The sequence below is a fragment of the Lolium perenne genome, unplaced genomic scaffold (genome assembly GCF_019359855.2).
Source record: "Lolium perenne isolate Kyuss_39 unplaced genomic scaffold, Kyuss_2.0 unplaced15, whole genome shotgun sequence".
NCBI classification, from domain to species: Eukaryota; Viridiplantae; Streptophyta; class Magnoliopsida; order Poales; family Poaceae; genus Lolium; species Lolium perenne.
In genome coordinates this window covers 6,243-19,146 of record NW_027248973.1, presented here as the reverse complement: position 1 = coordinate 19,146, position 12,904 = coordinate 6,243, and the positions used below count along the sequence as shown (strand labels likewise).

The following is a 12,904-nucleotide window of genomic DNA, read 5'->3' as shown; positions in this document are numbered from 1 at the left end:
ATCGGGCCGTGCTTTCCTCAACGTGTACAGGTACTGCGCCTCGGCTTCCTCCAAGTTTCGTAGCCGTTGCACTCTGCGCTTTTGGGAGTGGCTGAGTCCATCAGGACACCACCTTGGTCGGTGATATCTATCTTCTTCCTCTGACTCCTCGAAGTCTTCATCTTGAGATGACTCAGCTCGTTTGTTCTTAGGTGGGAGAGGTCCTAAACGCTTGAACACTGAAACTTCATTTGTTCCCTTCCTCTTCTGTTTACATTCTGGGCAGTTCTCGATTGTAGGCAATCGGCTCATTCCTGAGTCCCAGCAGTGTTTGAAGAAAGGACAGTTCCAATGCCTATCCATGTCCTCTTGCTCTCTTGACCTCCCTCTGGCGTGACGCTCATACCCTTCGTATCGACGGTATTTCATGTTGTCTGCATCAGACCGACGATATCTATCATCATCTACGTCGTGGCGGCGACGTCGGTCGTACTGCTGCTCATATTTGTTAAGGAGATGTGCGGAAAGTGGCCGTTGATACCGTACGCTTATCACCTCTTCCTCAGTCAAATACCGTCTGTCACCATGCTGGGGCCGGTCGCGTGGATCGGCCTCCTCTTTATCTTTGCCACGGGAGCGACTGCTCTCTGGCTTATCCTTGCCATGGCGATCTACAAGCCCTGCCATGTTGATATCAAACGAGAAACCTGGCTCGCGTCTTATGCAGTGGCTGAGATCCACCATGTTGACGTCCGGAAACGGCTGCGTGTCAACTCTCATGGCAAACTGACCGAAGAGTAATCGGCCTTGTTCTATCGCCATTTGAATCTGTCCGCGCAAGACTTTGCAGTCGTTGGTGGTATGGGTGAACGTGTGATGCCATTTGCAGTATGGCCTGCCGTTCATCTCTTGTAACGTGGGGATTTTGTGGCCTTCGGGTAACTTCAGCTGTTTTTGCTTCAGCAGCAAATCAAAAATTTGCTCCATTTTGCTCAAATCAAAGTCAAACCCTTTTGCAGGCCCTGGTTGTTTCACCCACTTGCAGGACACGGGCTTTGCCCCCCGAGTCCATTCAGCTACAGCGACTTCCTGATCTCCTACAGAATCTTCATCTTCTTCCATCTCGATCAGGGCGACGCGCTTGAACTTGTCCTGGTACAATTCTGGGTGGCGCTGTTCATACGATGTCAATTTCTGAACCATATGCGTCAATGAATTGTAGTCAGCTTGGAAGGTCACATCTTTGAGCGGCGCTGACAATCCTGCTATCGCTAGCTCGACTGCTTCCTTCTCAGATAGGCGAACCGAATAACATCGGTTCCTGACGATCCTGAAGCGCTGAAAGTATTCAGACACCGTCTCTCCTCGCCTCTGCCGAACCTGGGTCAGATCGGCAATGCCAGCTTCAGTAGTTTCTGAATGGTATTGTACATGAAATTGTTCCTCCAGCTGCTTCCACGTCCGAACCGAATCTGGTGGCAACGAGGTGTACCATCCAAAGGCCGGACCCGTGAGAGATTGTGAGAAGAATCTCACACGCAGCTCGTCTGAAGCTGAGACCATGCCCAACTGTGCCAAATATCGGCTCACGTGCTCGATTGAGCTGGTTCCTTCTGATCCACTGAATTTTGTGAAGTCAGGGAGCCGATACTTAGGCGGTAGTGGGATTAGGTCATAGTCGTTGGGATACGGCTTGGAATAGCCGATCATTCTCTTCTTCGGCAGGATGCCGAACTGATCTCTCATGATTGCGGTGATCTCATCCACCGTAGGAGCTGCAGAAGTTGAGCGTTCATGACTTGTACCGGTGGCATATTTAGCTAGCCACGCCTGTTTCTCAGCATCTGCTCCAGAACTCCTTCCTGCTCCAGCAACTACTCCTGTTCCGGCGATCCCTCCTGCCGTGGCAGTCCTTCCTGCTGTAACCTGGGTCATCCAGTTGTTGCAGTCCGGCACGTATGTGCACACGTATCCATGTGGAATCTCCTTGGGCGGCTCATACAGGAATTGGTAATCGCCAGGATCACCTCCAACCTTGTAGACGACGTACGCCGGTGAACCTTGTTGCTGTGGAGCTGCCATCGTGTACGGCAGTGGTGGCCTAGTATAGAGCGGTATCTCTCCCTGATGAGTTCCTAGAGCAGGTCCTAACGGAGAGTACTTGTGCTTCATAATTTCTTGCACCACATTGAGCGCGACACGCTCCAGAGTGTTCACCAGGCTCTCAGAATGCCGATGTAGTGAATGAGCCACGACATAGGTGACTTCCTGTCGCAGGGCTCTGGTACGTTCGTCCGAAGAGCGCGCCTTCGGGTTGGAACCCTTTGAACTTGATGTCGTGCGACCGGGTTTTCTCAAAAGCGCCGATGAGATCGGCTTCCAAGATGGCCTTGAGATCATCATATTTCTTCTTATGCTCAGGAGGCAGATCTTCATACTTGACCGGTTCTTCCGCCATCTCGGATGTTGACGTGGTTGTTGCAGAAGATGGTCCCACCGGGCGTGCCAGAATATGTTGCCTGCCAAAACCCACCGGCGAGCAGTGGTTAAGCAACACGAAGAGCCGGGAGGCTTCCAAGGCTGCAGGGGGGCCCTGGTCCCTCGACGTCGTCCCGCAAATGTTCCGGCACACGTCCTAGCGGTTGCAAGGGCGTGCCACCTGACCTATACCTGGCCAGGAAGGTGTTGGATTGCTTCGATTAGTTTCCTGCATGGCAGACACGTAAACATTAAATACGAGCCCGATCGGCTCTCAGGTTGCCCTGTGGATCGGCTCACAAAGCCGATCGCCCCATGGTGAACGTCAGGTTAACGATGACATGGGGCTCCTGCTTGATCAGTATAAAGCTAAACCAATCTACGACAGTTTAGGGTTTTCACCGTATGATCGGAACATCCTACGCGTAGTTGAGCCTAATAGACACGAAAGATAATGGAAAACTAACCCTAAAAGAGGCCTAAAAACCAACATTAAGTTAATTCCCGGAACATACCTCTTAGGACTAACAAACCATACCTAACGCACTACCGAATCGTTCAACCCGTTTGCAAGGCCTAACCATACGGATATTAAACCAATCCTTGAGGAATCAAGGAGCAACTATAACGGATCGGATCTACTAAACAACGAACAAGCAAGACGCTGCCCTTACACCTGGATAGGTGTAAGGGCAGCTAGATATCGAGGGACGGCACAGCTAAGCAGATATGCGTAAGAAAAGCATCTATGCAAGCCCCAAAACATCTACGATAAGTAGTGCTACTCGCCATCAACAACGCTTCACACGAGCAGCACAAGGTAAACGAATAAACGTGTGCTGCCTAGATCGCAAGATGCGATCTAGGCAGCATGATGCTTACCCGGGAGAAACCCTCGAAAGAAGGGGTGGCGATGCGTCTGATTTGTGTTTGTTGTGAACGTGATTGTCCTTTTTTCCGATAACCCTAGATACATATTTATAGTCCAAGGGACTTTCTAATTCGGGCGTGCACCTAACCGTGCACGAGTTAAACTCTATCTTTTAATTCTAAACTAAGATACGATCTACTATGTTACAGATAAATGGGCAATTAAGCCCAAACTCTTCGTGCAAGGCCGCTTCAAAGATGCTCCACGCGTGTATCCTTCAAGCCCATCTTCACTTACGGCCCATCTCCTGATTTAGCCAAAATCTGGTGATAACAGTTTCATGGGTTCCTCCCAACCTACAAAGTATACCTAGGCATGCGTCATGTTGGGCCAAGAAAAGCCCAACAACAAAAAAAACTAGGCCTGCAGCTAGCCAAAAAGCCTGAAATCCCATCGGGTCGTGGGCTTGGTTAAATCATGCTTTTGGGGCACCTAGGTCTGGCCATAAGGCAAACAATTCTAGGCCCACGCCCAGCTTAGGAGTTTTGGGTTGGCCCTCAGGCCGGGCTGCCCATCAGCCCATGGCCAGGTAATACAACTGAGCCTAGCCCGACCCACCCTGTAGGGCCAGCATGGGCCGTCCAGAGCCAATGGTCAAATTAAACTTCATGGGCCGGGTCAGGCTGCCCGTTCCAAGCCCGCCATGGGATTTTGCCATCGCTCTGTCTGAAACTTGCAAGCTTTAAACCCCTGTTTCGTCTCGGCTCGGCCGCTAGGCTTCCAAATTTCCAATCCGCTCCTCTTTCCCATCGACCTCGTAATCCCGGACGGAGCTATCCTCCTCCCGAGAACCCTGCACTGCACTTCCCTACCGGCCCACTCCCATCCACGGGCCAATGGACAACGGCGGCGGCGGCATCATGCGGGCGGCGGAGCCGGGGGCGGTCCACCGCACGCCGGAGGACGTCTTCCATGACTTCCGCGCGCGCCAGAAAGGCCTCCTCAAGGCCTTCACCACAGGTAACATCCCTCCCCTTGCTTATTGCTGCCTCTGGTTTCCGTCTGTAGGGTTTCCGTTCCGGAAATTCTGACATGTTTCCGCCCCGCCGGTGGTGTTTTGTTTTTCGGTTCCCCGCAGATGTGGACAAGTTCTACCTGATGTGCGACCCAGGTGAGTTTCCCCGTCCGCTCCCTCGATCCTATTATCACACGGTTCTTAGTTTTCTGCTGAAAATAAAGCGTTTCTTCTAATTGCCTGTACGGGTGTTACCGGACCGGTAAATTTCCTTGATCATAATAATACTTGGCGATCGAAATTTCCAAATTCCTCCCGAGAACAATGCTGTTAGTTTCGCTGGTTTAGGACCCGCCTCCAATTTCGGGAGATTTGGCGGCCAAGTCTGAACGAGTTCTTTGCTCCCGGTCCCGCTTGAATGTTTATTTACTCCTGCTACCCTTCATTACGGAAGAAAAAGCTGGAAGGTGGAATCCTTATCTTCTGAATTGGTTGGACTACACAGTCAGACCACTTGTCAGACAAGGATGTGCAGTTGCGCAATTGCTGTTAAACCCCTAGACAACGATTTCTGTCTCAATGATATGAGGGGTATTTCTGGAATTGTATTCTTTTTTTTTCTGTGTAAGGGCAGGGAAGGCAGTGGTGAGAACTGTGAAACTGATAATGGTAACCAATTGGATAAATTAATAGTGCAAAATCCAGTGGAGCACGTACTCTAGTGCTTCTACTGCTACAGAATTCTTCAGGCAATAATGTGATGGTGATGTCAGGATAACAAAGTACTTATGTATGGATAAAAAAAAATCTGCTTTTGGAACTTTAGTAGTGGCTGCACCTATTTCCGGTAGATATGCCCGCTACATTGCTATGACATTTGACATCTGCAAATTTTCATATGGCATATTATAAAAAAAAGAGATAAGACGAGAGTTGTACTTGATCTGTTTGTAGATCAGTTGTCACCCTTCACCATGGCTTTATTCAATGTTACCCGAATGTCTTTTCTGTACATTGAAATAAAGCCATGGTTTAGAGTGGGTTGGAGTGGTGTCATAATTTATTAAGGTCAAGCTGAGAACTATTATTTGCACAAAAAGTAAAATCTAGAGCTATAACATTTCACTTAGCACAGCAGTTGAGGGTTTATGAGTTACGTTTACGATGTCGGAAAAAATTGAGCTTGAAAGATGAAATTTCTATCTTGTGTTTGGGAGGACTGTCTGCTGGAGAAAGTATTGACATTGTGATGCACAGATTGCTTAGTGGCTGGAAGAAAGTGGTGTATCGAGTAGCCTGCCTGAAAAGTTTGGTGCAATTTTAGGTTTAATAGTCTGATGAAATTTTAACGAATGCTGTCCTTTTTAATGGTAAAAATGATTATCCGTTTGTGTCTTCTTTAGGACATTATGATGGCCTCCAACTTGACAATTTGACCATCATTTTCTTTCAGATACATTGCTTCAAATCACAGTAATTAAACACTATGGAACTATATTTTAGAATCAATTTAATGATATCAGTTCCCTGTTGCCCATGGTTGTAGTTCTTTGTACAGAAATAGTCTGTCAAACATTCAAATATTTGGCTGACGCTTCTTTTTTGAAACACCTATGTTGTCTCACAGATGGGCTACTAAATGATTCCCAATTGTGTATATAATATTCATATACTGTATTTTCCTGGCCTTTTTTGTACAGTCAATTAGAATAGTCTATTTTATTTATTTTGGCTCTCTTGTTTCATAGAATTTCCAACTTCTATTGGTTGAATCAGCTATTCATGTTATTTTCTTATTTAATTATGTTTACAGAGTTTCAGTTTTTTTTAAAGCTTTACTTCATCCATTGCTTCATATTTTTAGTTATAAAAAGGTAGAAAAGGACATAACCTATTAAGATGAGTAATTACCAAAAAAAATTCGTGCAGAGAAGGAGAACCTGTGTCTATATGGGCTTCCTAATGGATCTTGGGAAGTGAATTTGCCTGCTGAGGAGGTCCCTCCAGAACTCCCGGAGCCTGCATTAGGAATAAACTTTGCTCGGGACGGGATGGATGATAAAGATTGGCTATCACTTGTTGCAGCGCATACTGATTCTTGGCTACTGTCGGTGGCCTTTTATTTTGGAGCAAGATTTGGGTTCGACCAGGATTCAAGGTATTTCTTTAGTGTTTGTTCTTTAGTGTTTTGCTTGGTATTTCTTTAGTGTTTTTCTTGGTATTTCTTTAGTGTTTGTTCCAAAATTCTTTAGTGTTTTGCTTGGTATTTCTCCTGTTTTTTACCGGAATTCTTTTTCTGCTTGATTATATGTGTATGGCTTTCTGTTTTGACAGTAATGTATTGCTTTGTTGTGCCTAAATTTTCTGTAGCTAATCCTTGCTCATGTTGTAAATTAAATTGGACTGATTGAAACTTTTTTCCTCTTTTTAATGGAAAAATAGAAATAAGTTATACCCTGTTGTACATACACTATGTACAATACGCATCAGTCTGCATTGGCTGTGTGAACTGAGTCAAGTTGCATTCAACAGAAGCTTAAAACGGGTTTGCACAACATAGTGTTAAGAAGAAAATTTTGTGTAAAAGCCACTATAGAAAATTGTTCTGGATAATTAAAAGTTTGAAACTACTCCAGCTCTTTATAGTTACCTTTACATGTTTTTTTTTTTTGTTTTGCAGGAAACAGCTCTTCACCATGATAAATAGCGTTCCCACCATATTTGAGGTTGTCACAGGAACTGACAAAAGGCAGCCCAAAGAAAAAACTCCTAAAACAGGTAGCAAGAATAACAAATCTGCTTCAAAGGTATGCAACCCTTTTCCATTACCTTGTGATCTGTGACTATTTCACTATCCGAGATCCCAGCAACTAACTACATGATTATTCTGTCGGTACCAATCATCTGAAAACACAGCCTGCACGACAGTTAGAGCCCAACCCAAGGAGCTCCAAGATACCCTTTCCAGGGGACAACGAAGAGAGCGACTGGGATGGAGAGAGAGAACAGGAAGCTCAGTGTGGCGCATGCGGTGAAAACTATGGACAAGATGATTTCTGGATCTGCTGCGACTTGTGTGAGAAATGGTTCCATGGCAAATGCGTCAAGGTCACTCCAGCCAAGGCGGAGCACATAAAACAATACAAGTGCCCCAACTGCAGCAGTAGCAGCAAGAGAGGCAGGGCTTGAGTCTTTGGAGATCTCGGTGGATTCGCTCCAAGAACTAAGGGCTGTTGACACGCTGTAAGAAAAACAGCCATGCATTCGGGCCGCATTGTTCGGTAGATTTTTATCTACTCCGGTATAGATCTGAATGCACTGTCTGATGTCTCTAGTAATGTGTTACTACTTGAACTACTAACTGTTCATGTAATTGACGTGCATTTCAAGCCCCTGTGGTCTGTACTGGAGCGTGTGAATTTTAATCCAGTGTCTTCAATGTGTGTCACCATCGTAGCTGTTAAAGATGTACATTCTCGTTATTTTTTCCTGATAGCATTTCTCTGTTGAAATAAGAGAGGCCTCCCTTCCTTTCTGAATAAACAAAGGGAAGCGCTAGGAATCCCTCGGAGGCACCAAGTCCTTCCAGCCTCCTGCTTCACAGACCGACACGAGTGTCCACTTTTAGGCTAAATCCTGATTTTGCTTCGTCGTAGCAAAAAAAATGTCCGCTTTTGCTTCATTGAAGCAAAAAACGGTTCACTATGAGAAAAAAACAGAAAAGACCACTTAAACACAAATCTAACTGGAGGCCCAGTTTTTGCTTCTTCGCAGCAAAAAAATACCCGCTTTTGCTTCATTGAAGCAGAAAACGGTTCACCTAGAAATAAAAAAAAAGACTCGCCGGAGAAAGAATTCACCGGAGACCTCGTAGCAAAAAATTATACTAAAGCAGCAGAACCACATATCATTTGTAGCACAAAAAAAATACAATTGTAGCATTGTGAAATCTCCCTTGCCGGCGCACCGTCGGCAGCATTCCAACTTCGGTTGACAGCACCGCCATTTTATTTTCTTCTTGCAGTAGCGCCACTAATAGTGGTAGCACCGTACTTCGCCATAGCACGATACTTCGCCAGAGACCTCCTTTATAGCAACGATGCCCGCATGGCAACACCACCGCTTAACTCCTTGCAGCACGGATAACCGCTGTTTGTAGCACCGTCGACCGCCATTGGTAGCACACGCAACCACCATTTGCAGCACCGCCCGTCGATGTTGATAGCACACGCGGCTGGAGTTGGTAGCACATGCAGCCACAGTTTGCAGCACCGGCAGCCGCTGTTGGTAGCGCTAGCAGCAACCAGTTGTAGCCCTTGGCGCTCGCAAAATGGTGTCATCATCCCAACAACCATGGCTAGACCCCATGAAGCCCCGCTTCTTCCTCCATTGTGGCAACATTATAGAATATTTGCAGCAAAACAAATATAGTATTGTAGCATCGTCAACTACTCGTCGACGCACCGCCGACAACATCCCTACTCTGGCTAGCAGCGCCATCAGTTGCTTCTTGCAGCACCGCCACTGATGGTTGGTAGCACTGTCGATGAGTTTGGAGCACATCCGCTGACCTTTTGCAGCATCGCCACTCACATTTTATAGCTCCATCGCCTACCATTTGCAGCATCACCACTCTTTGTTTGCAGCTCCGCGTGGCAGCCTTTGTAGCTCCGTCCGTCTGGGCGTAGTCGGTGGAAGTGGAGCCATGGACGGGAACGGATTCGGCGCTAGACGGCGTCGGTCAACCGCGTGCACCCTAGGTGTGGAGCCCCGTCTTGCTGCCCATGAGCCCCCGTGCTGCTCGTGCGGGGAGGCTCCCACGCCGGCCTCCTCTGCCCCGGCCGCTCCATGGTGGCAGAAAAAAGCGGAAGAGCATGAGGGTGTGGCGGGAGAAGAGTGTGGGGCCCGGGATAGCGGCCGGTAGGAAGCGGCTCGCCAGGATCAACCCACCATCAAGTCCAGCAACCTCGCCGCGATCGAATTCCACCGGCGGCGCTGTGAGGCTGGAGGAAGCGGCGACGTCAGAGGAGGAGCATGGAGGGGGCGGGGGCGGGCGCGGGTGCCTCGGCGCAGGAGGTAACCGGGGCGGGCACGAGCTTGCGCGGATGAAGGCGGCGGCCGTCGCGGTGGACGGAGGCTGCGTCGCGCGGAATAGACACCTGCGGTCCTCGTGGAGAAGGAGGCGGCGTGCTCCGTCATAGCCGGCGGTCGCCGGGAAGGGTACTGGCGTACAGACACGCACTCCATCGAGGCCGCCGTCGCGGGGGCCGGAGGCGACCGCGCCGTCCCGAGGCCGGAGGCGGAGGCGCCCTCCATCGAGCCCGCTCGTCGCGGGGGCCGGAGGCTGCCGCAGGCTACACCTCGAGGCCGACCGACGAGATGGTGTACTGGAGGTAAGGCTGCAAGTGGGCCGTGATGCGGGGGCCCGCGTATTTTTCGCATGTGCCCGCAATTAATTACGGGATGTCGGCGGCAGTCCGCAAATACTGATCCGTTTTATGCGGCTCCCGTTTGTGCCCGCATATAGATAGCATCTCTGCAACTTCTCGCGAACCTTGACCATGGAGGTCGTCTCCGTGCACCCCCGACCGGACTCCGCCGAGCCCTCCTCAATTCAGCTAGCGCCGGTGTCGATTCGGCTCTTTCGACCTCGATTCGGCCACCTCCGGTGCTGATCTCGTCGTCCTGCCTTGAATCGGCCGCCTCCGTTGCCGATCCGTCCGCTGTCCACCCGCGGGAGGCCGTCTTAGCGTCATCTCCGGCAGCGCGCGGGCGGCTGTCATCTCCGGCTGCGGTGTTTTGATCTCCTAGCCGAGCCTCGAGCGGTCGATGCCTTGTTTGCCTCGCTGGTTCTAGACTTCTGAGAGATATGCGGCCTAGGAAGTGGGCCAAGATGGGCCGAGTGGTTGCCAACTTAATCCTGCAAAAATAATTCAGTTTGTCGCGGGCGCCCACATTGGTAGTTTTGCCGAGCGGGATGTGGGATGCCGCGGTGTAGCCGTGCCAACTTGCACCCTGAACTGGAGGTCGGGGGAGTATTTTGTGGATGGGAGCGATGGATAGATTTTTTGTTATAAAAGCGACAAGCAAATAACGAAGAACGATAAAGGAATACGCAGCGGAGACACGAGATTTAACGTGGAAAACCCCTTCTAACACAGAAGGGGAAAAAACCACGGGCGCCAGCCAGCAAAACTTCACTATATCGGGGAGTGTTTACAAACGCCGTGGGTTATCTTATAATCTGATTAACCCTAGCCGGCGGCTTATAAGATGTATATATAGGCGGTGCCAACGATCCGTACCGTACCGCGACGGGCCTCGCTCCGCTCGTCAGAAGTTAGCCTCCCTTTAGTATATGAATTTGGATCACAATACAACAAACTCCACCTTGAGAAAAATTCCATCTTGTAGCATGATCTTCAACAATCTCCTGAACAACAAAGAAAAAAAACTTGCTGGCGCCAACAGCCACTTGGGCTAAACAGTTATACCAACCAAGCTTGAGCAAAGCTCAAACTTGGAAACAGGAACTGGCTTTGTCATCATATCAGCAGGATTATCATGAGTACTTATCTTGCATACCTTCAGTTTACCTTGAGCAACAATGCCGCGACATAATGGTACTTGATATCAATGTGCTTTGTCCTCTCATGGAACATTTGATCTTTAGTAAGGTATATTGCACTTTGACTGTCAGAAAACAAGTTAATGCAAGAATCATCTCCACAAAGCTCAACCTACAAACCTTTCAACCAAACAGACTCTTTGCAAGCTTCATTAATTGCTATATATTCTACTTCGGTCGTAGATTGGGCAACAACAGCTTGTAACGTTGCTTTCCAACTCACAGCACATCCACCAACAGTGAACACATAACCTGTGAGGGATCTTCTCTTATCCAAATCGGCAGCAAAATCTGAATCCACATAGCCTACGAGTCCCTCACCGGTCTTGCCAAACTTCAAGCAAGCTTTGGATGTGCCACGAAGGTACCTGAAAATCCACTGAACAGCTTTCCAATGTTCTTTACCAGGATTAGCCATGTAACGACTGACCAAACTCATAGCAAATGACAGATCAGGGCGAGAGCAAACCATGGCATACATCAAGGAACCAACAGCACTAGAATATGGAACTCGAGACATGTACTCAAAATCTTCATCAGTACTAGGACATTGCAATGCTGACAACTTAAAGTGAGGAGCAATAGGTGTACTAACAGACTTTGCATCATGCATATTAAAACGATGAAGAACTTTCTGAATGTAATTTTGCTGACTAAGAAATAACACACTAGATTTTTTGTCTCTTGTAATTTCCATACCTAGTATTTTCTTAGCAGCACCAAGATCCTTCATCTCAAACTCACTACTTAACTGTGACTTTAAAGTAGTGATCTCTTTCTTGCTCTTGGCAGCAATCAACATATCATCAACATATAACAACAAGTATATTGGTGATCCATTAACAAACTTGATATAAACACAACTATCATACTTAGATCTCTTAAACTCATGTGCAAGCATAAATGAATCAAACCTTTTGTACCACTGTCTTGGAGACTGTTTCAGACCATAAAGGGACCTCTTCAACTTGCAAACAAGATCCTCTTTTCCAGGCACAACAAAACCTTCAGGTTGGTCCATGTATATCTCCTCCTCAAGCTCACCATGCAGAAAAGCAGTCTTTACATCTAGCTGCTCAAGCTCAAGATCACGCATAGCCACAATACCAAAGAATGCACGAATGGAACTATGCTTCACAACCGGAGAGAATACATCATTATAATCAATACCTGGAATTTGGCTGAAACCTTTTGCTACTAACCTTGCCTTAAACCTCGGAGGCTCATTAGGAGACAAACCTTCCTTTCTTTTAAATATCCACTTACAGCGGACAACCTTCTTTTGTTTAGGCAGGGGCACAACATCCCATGTGCCATTCTTGTCAAGCGATTGCATCTCCTCTTGCATAGCGGAAATCCACTTCACGCGATCAACGGATGCAACAGCCTCAGTATATGTAGCAGGTTCAGTATCATGCTCCACCTGTTCAGCACAACTCAAAGCATGGTGAACAAGATTACATTCTTCAATCAAACGAGGACGTGGACCTTTGTTACACCTCGGTCTATCAGCAGCAATGGAACTATTTGTTTGCTGCAAAACAGGTGGTGAGTGCTGAACAACAGTGTTATCATTTTCAGCAACATCATTTTCTTTCTCCTCCACGTGCTCCACCTGCACGCTAATCCTCTGTTGCTCATCATCAGAATTATCAGAAAAATCAACAGCATCAGTAACATCTGTAGATGAACTCTTATAAAACATGACAGCCTCATTAAAGACTACGTTCCTGCTATGCAAAACTTTCTTAGTTTCAGGATTCCATAACTTGTATGCCTTAACTCCTGAACCATAACCAAGAAACACACACTTAACAGCCCTAGGCTCTAACTTTCCATTATCAACATGAGTATAAGCAGTGCTACCAAAAACTCTCAACTGTGAATAATCAGCAGGTGAACCAGACCATACCTCAATAGGAGTTTTCTTATC

At 47.6% G+C, this 12,904-nt stretch overlaps 1 protein-coding gene across 1 annotated transcript; it reads left to right on the top strand.

Annotated features, from left to right (window-relative positions):
- Positions 1-4,192: 4,192 nt before the first annotated feature.
- On the top strand, positions 4,193-7,791 carry LOC127299561 (PHD finger protein ALFIN-LIKE 8). Its single transcript, XM_051329534.2, has 5 exons — positions 4,193-4,348; positions 4,467-4,499; positions 6,273-6,501; positions 7,024-7,150; positions 7,260-7,791. Exons 1-5 carry the CDS (start codon positions 4,225-4,227, stop codon positions 7,530-7,532), a joined length of 786 nt encoding a protein of 261 aa, XP_051185494.1. The 5' UTR covers positions 4,193-4,224; the 3' UTR covers positions 7,533-7,791.
- The last annotated feature ends 5,113 nt before the right edge of the window (positions 7,792-12,904 follow it).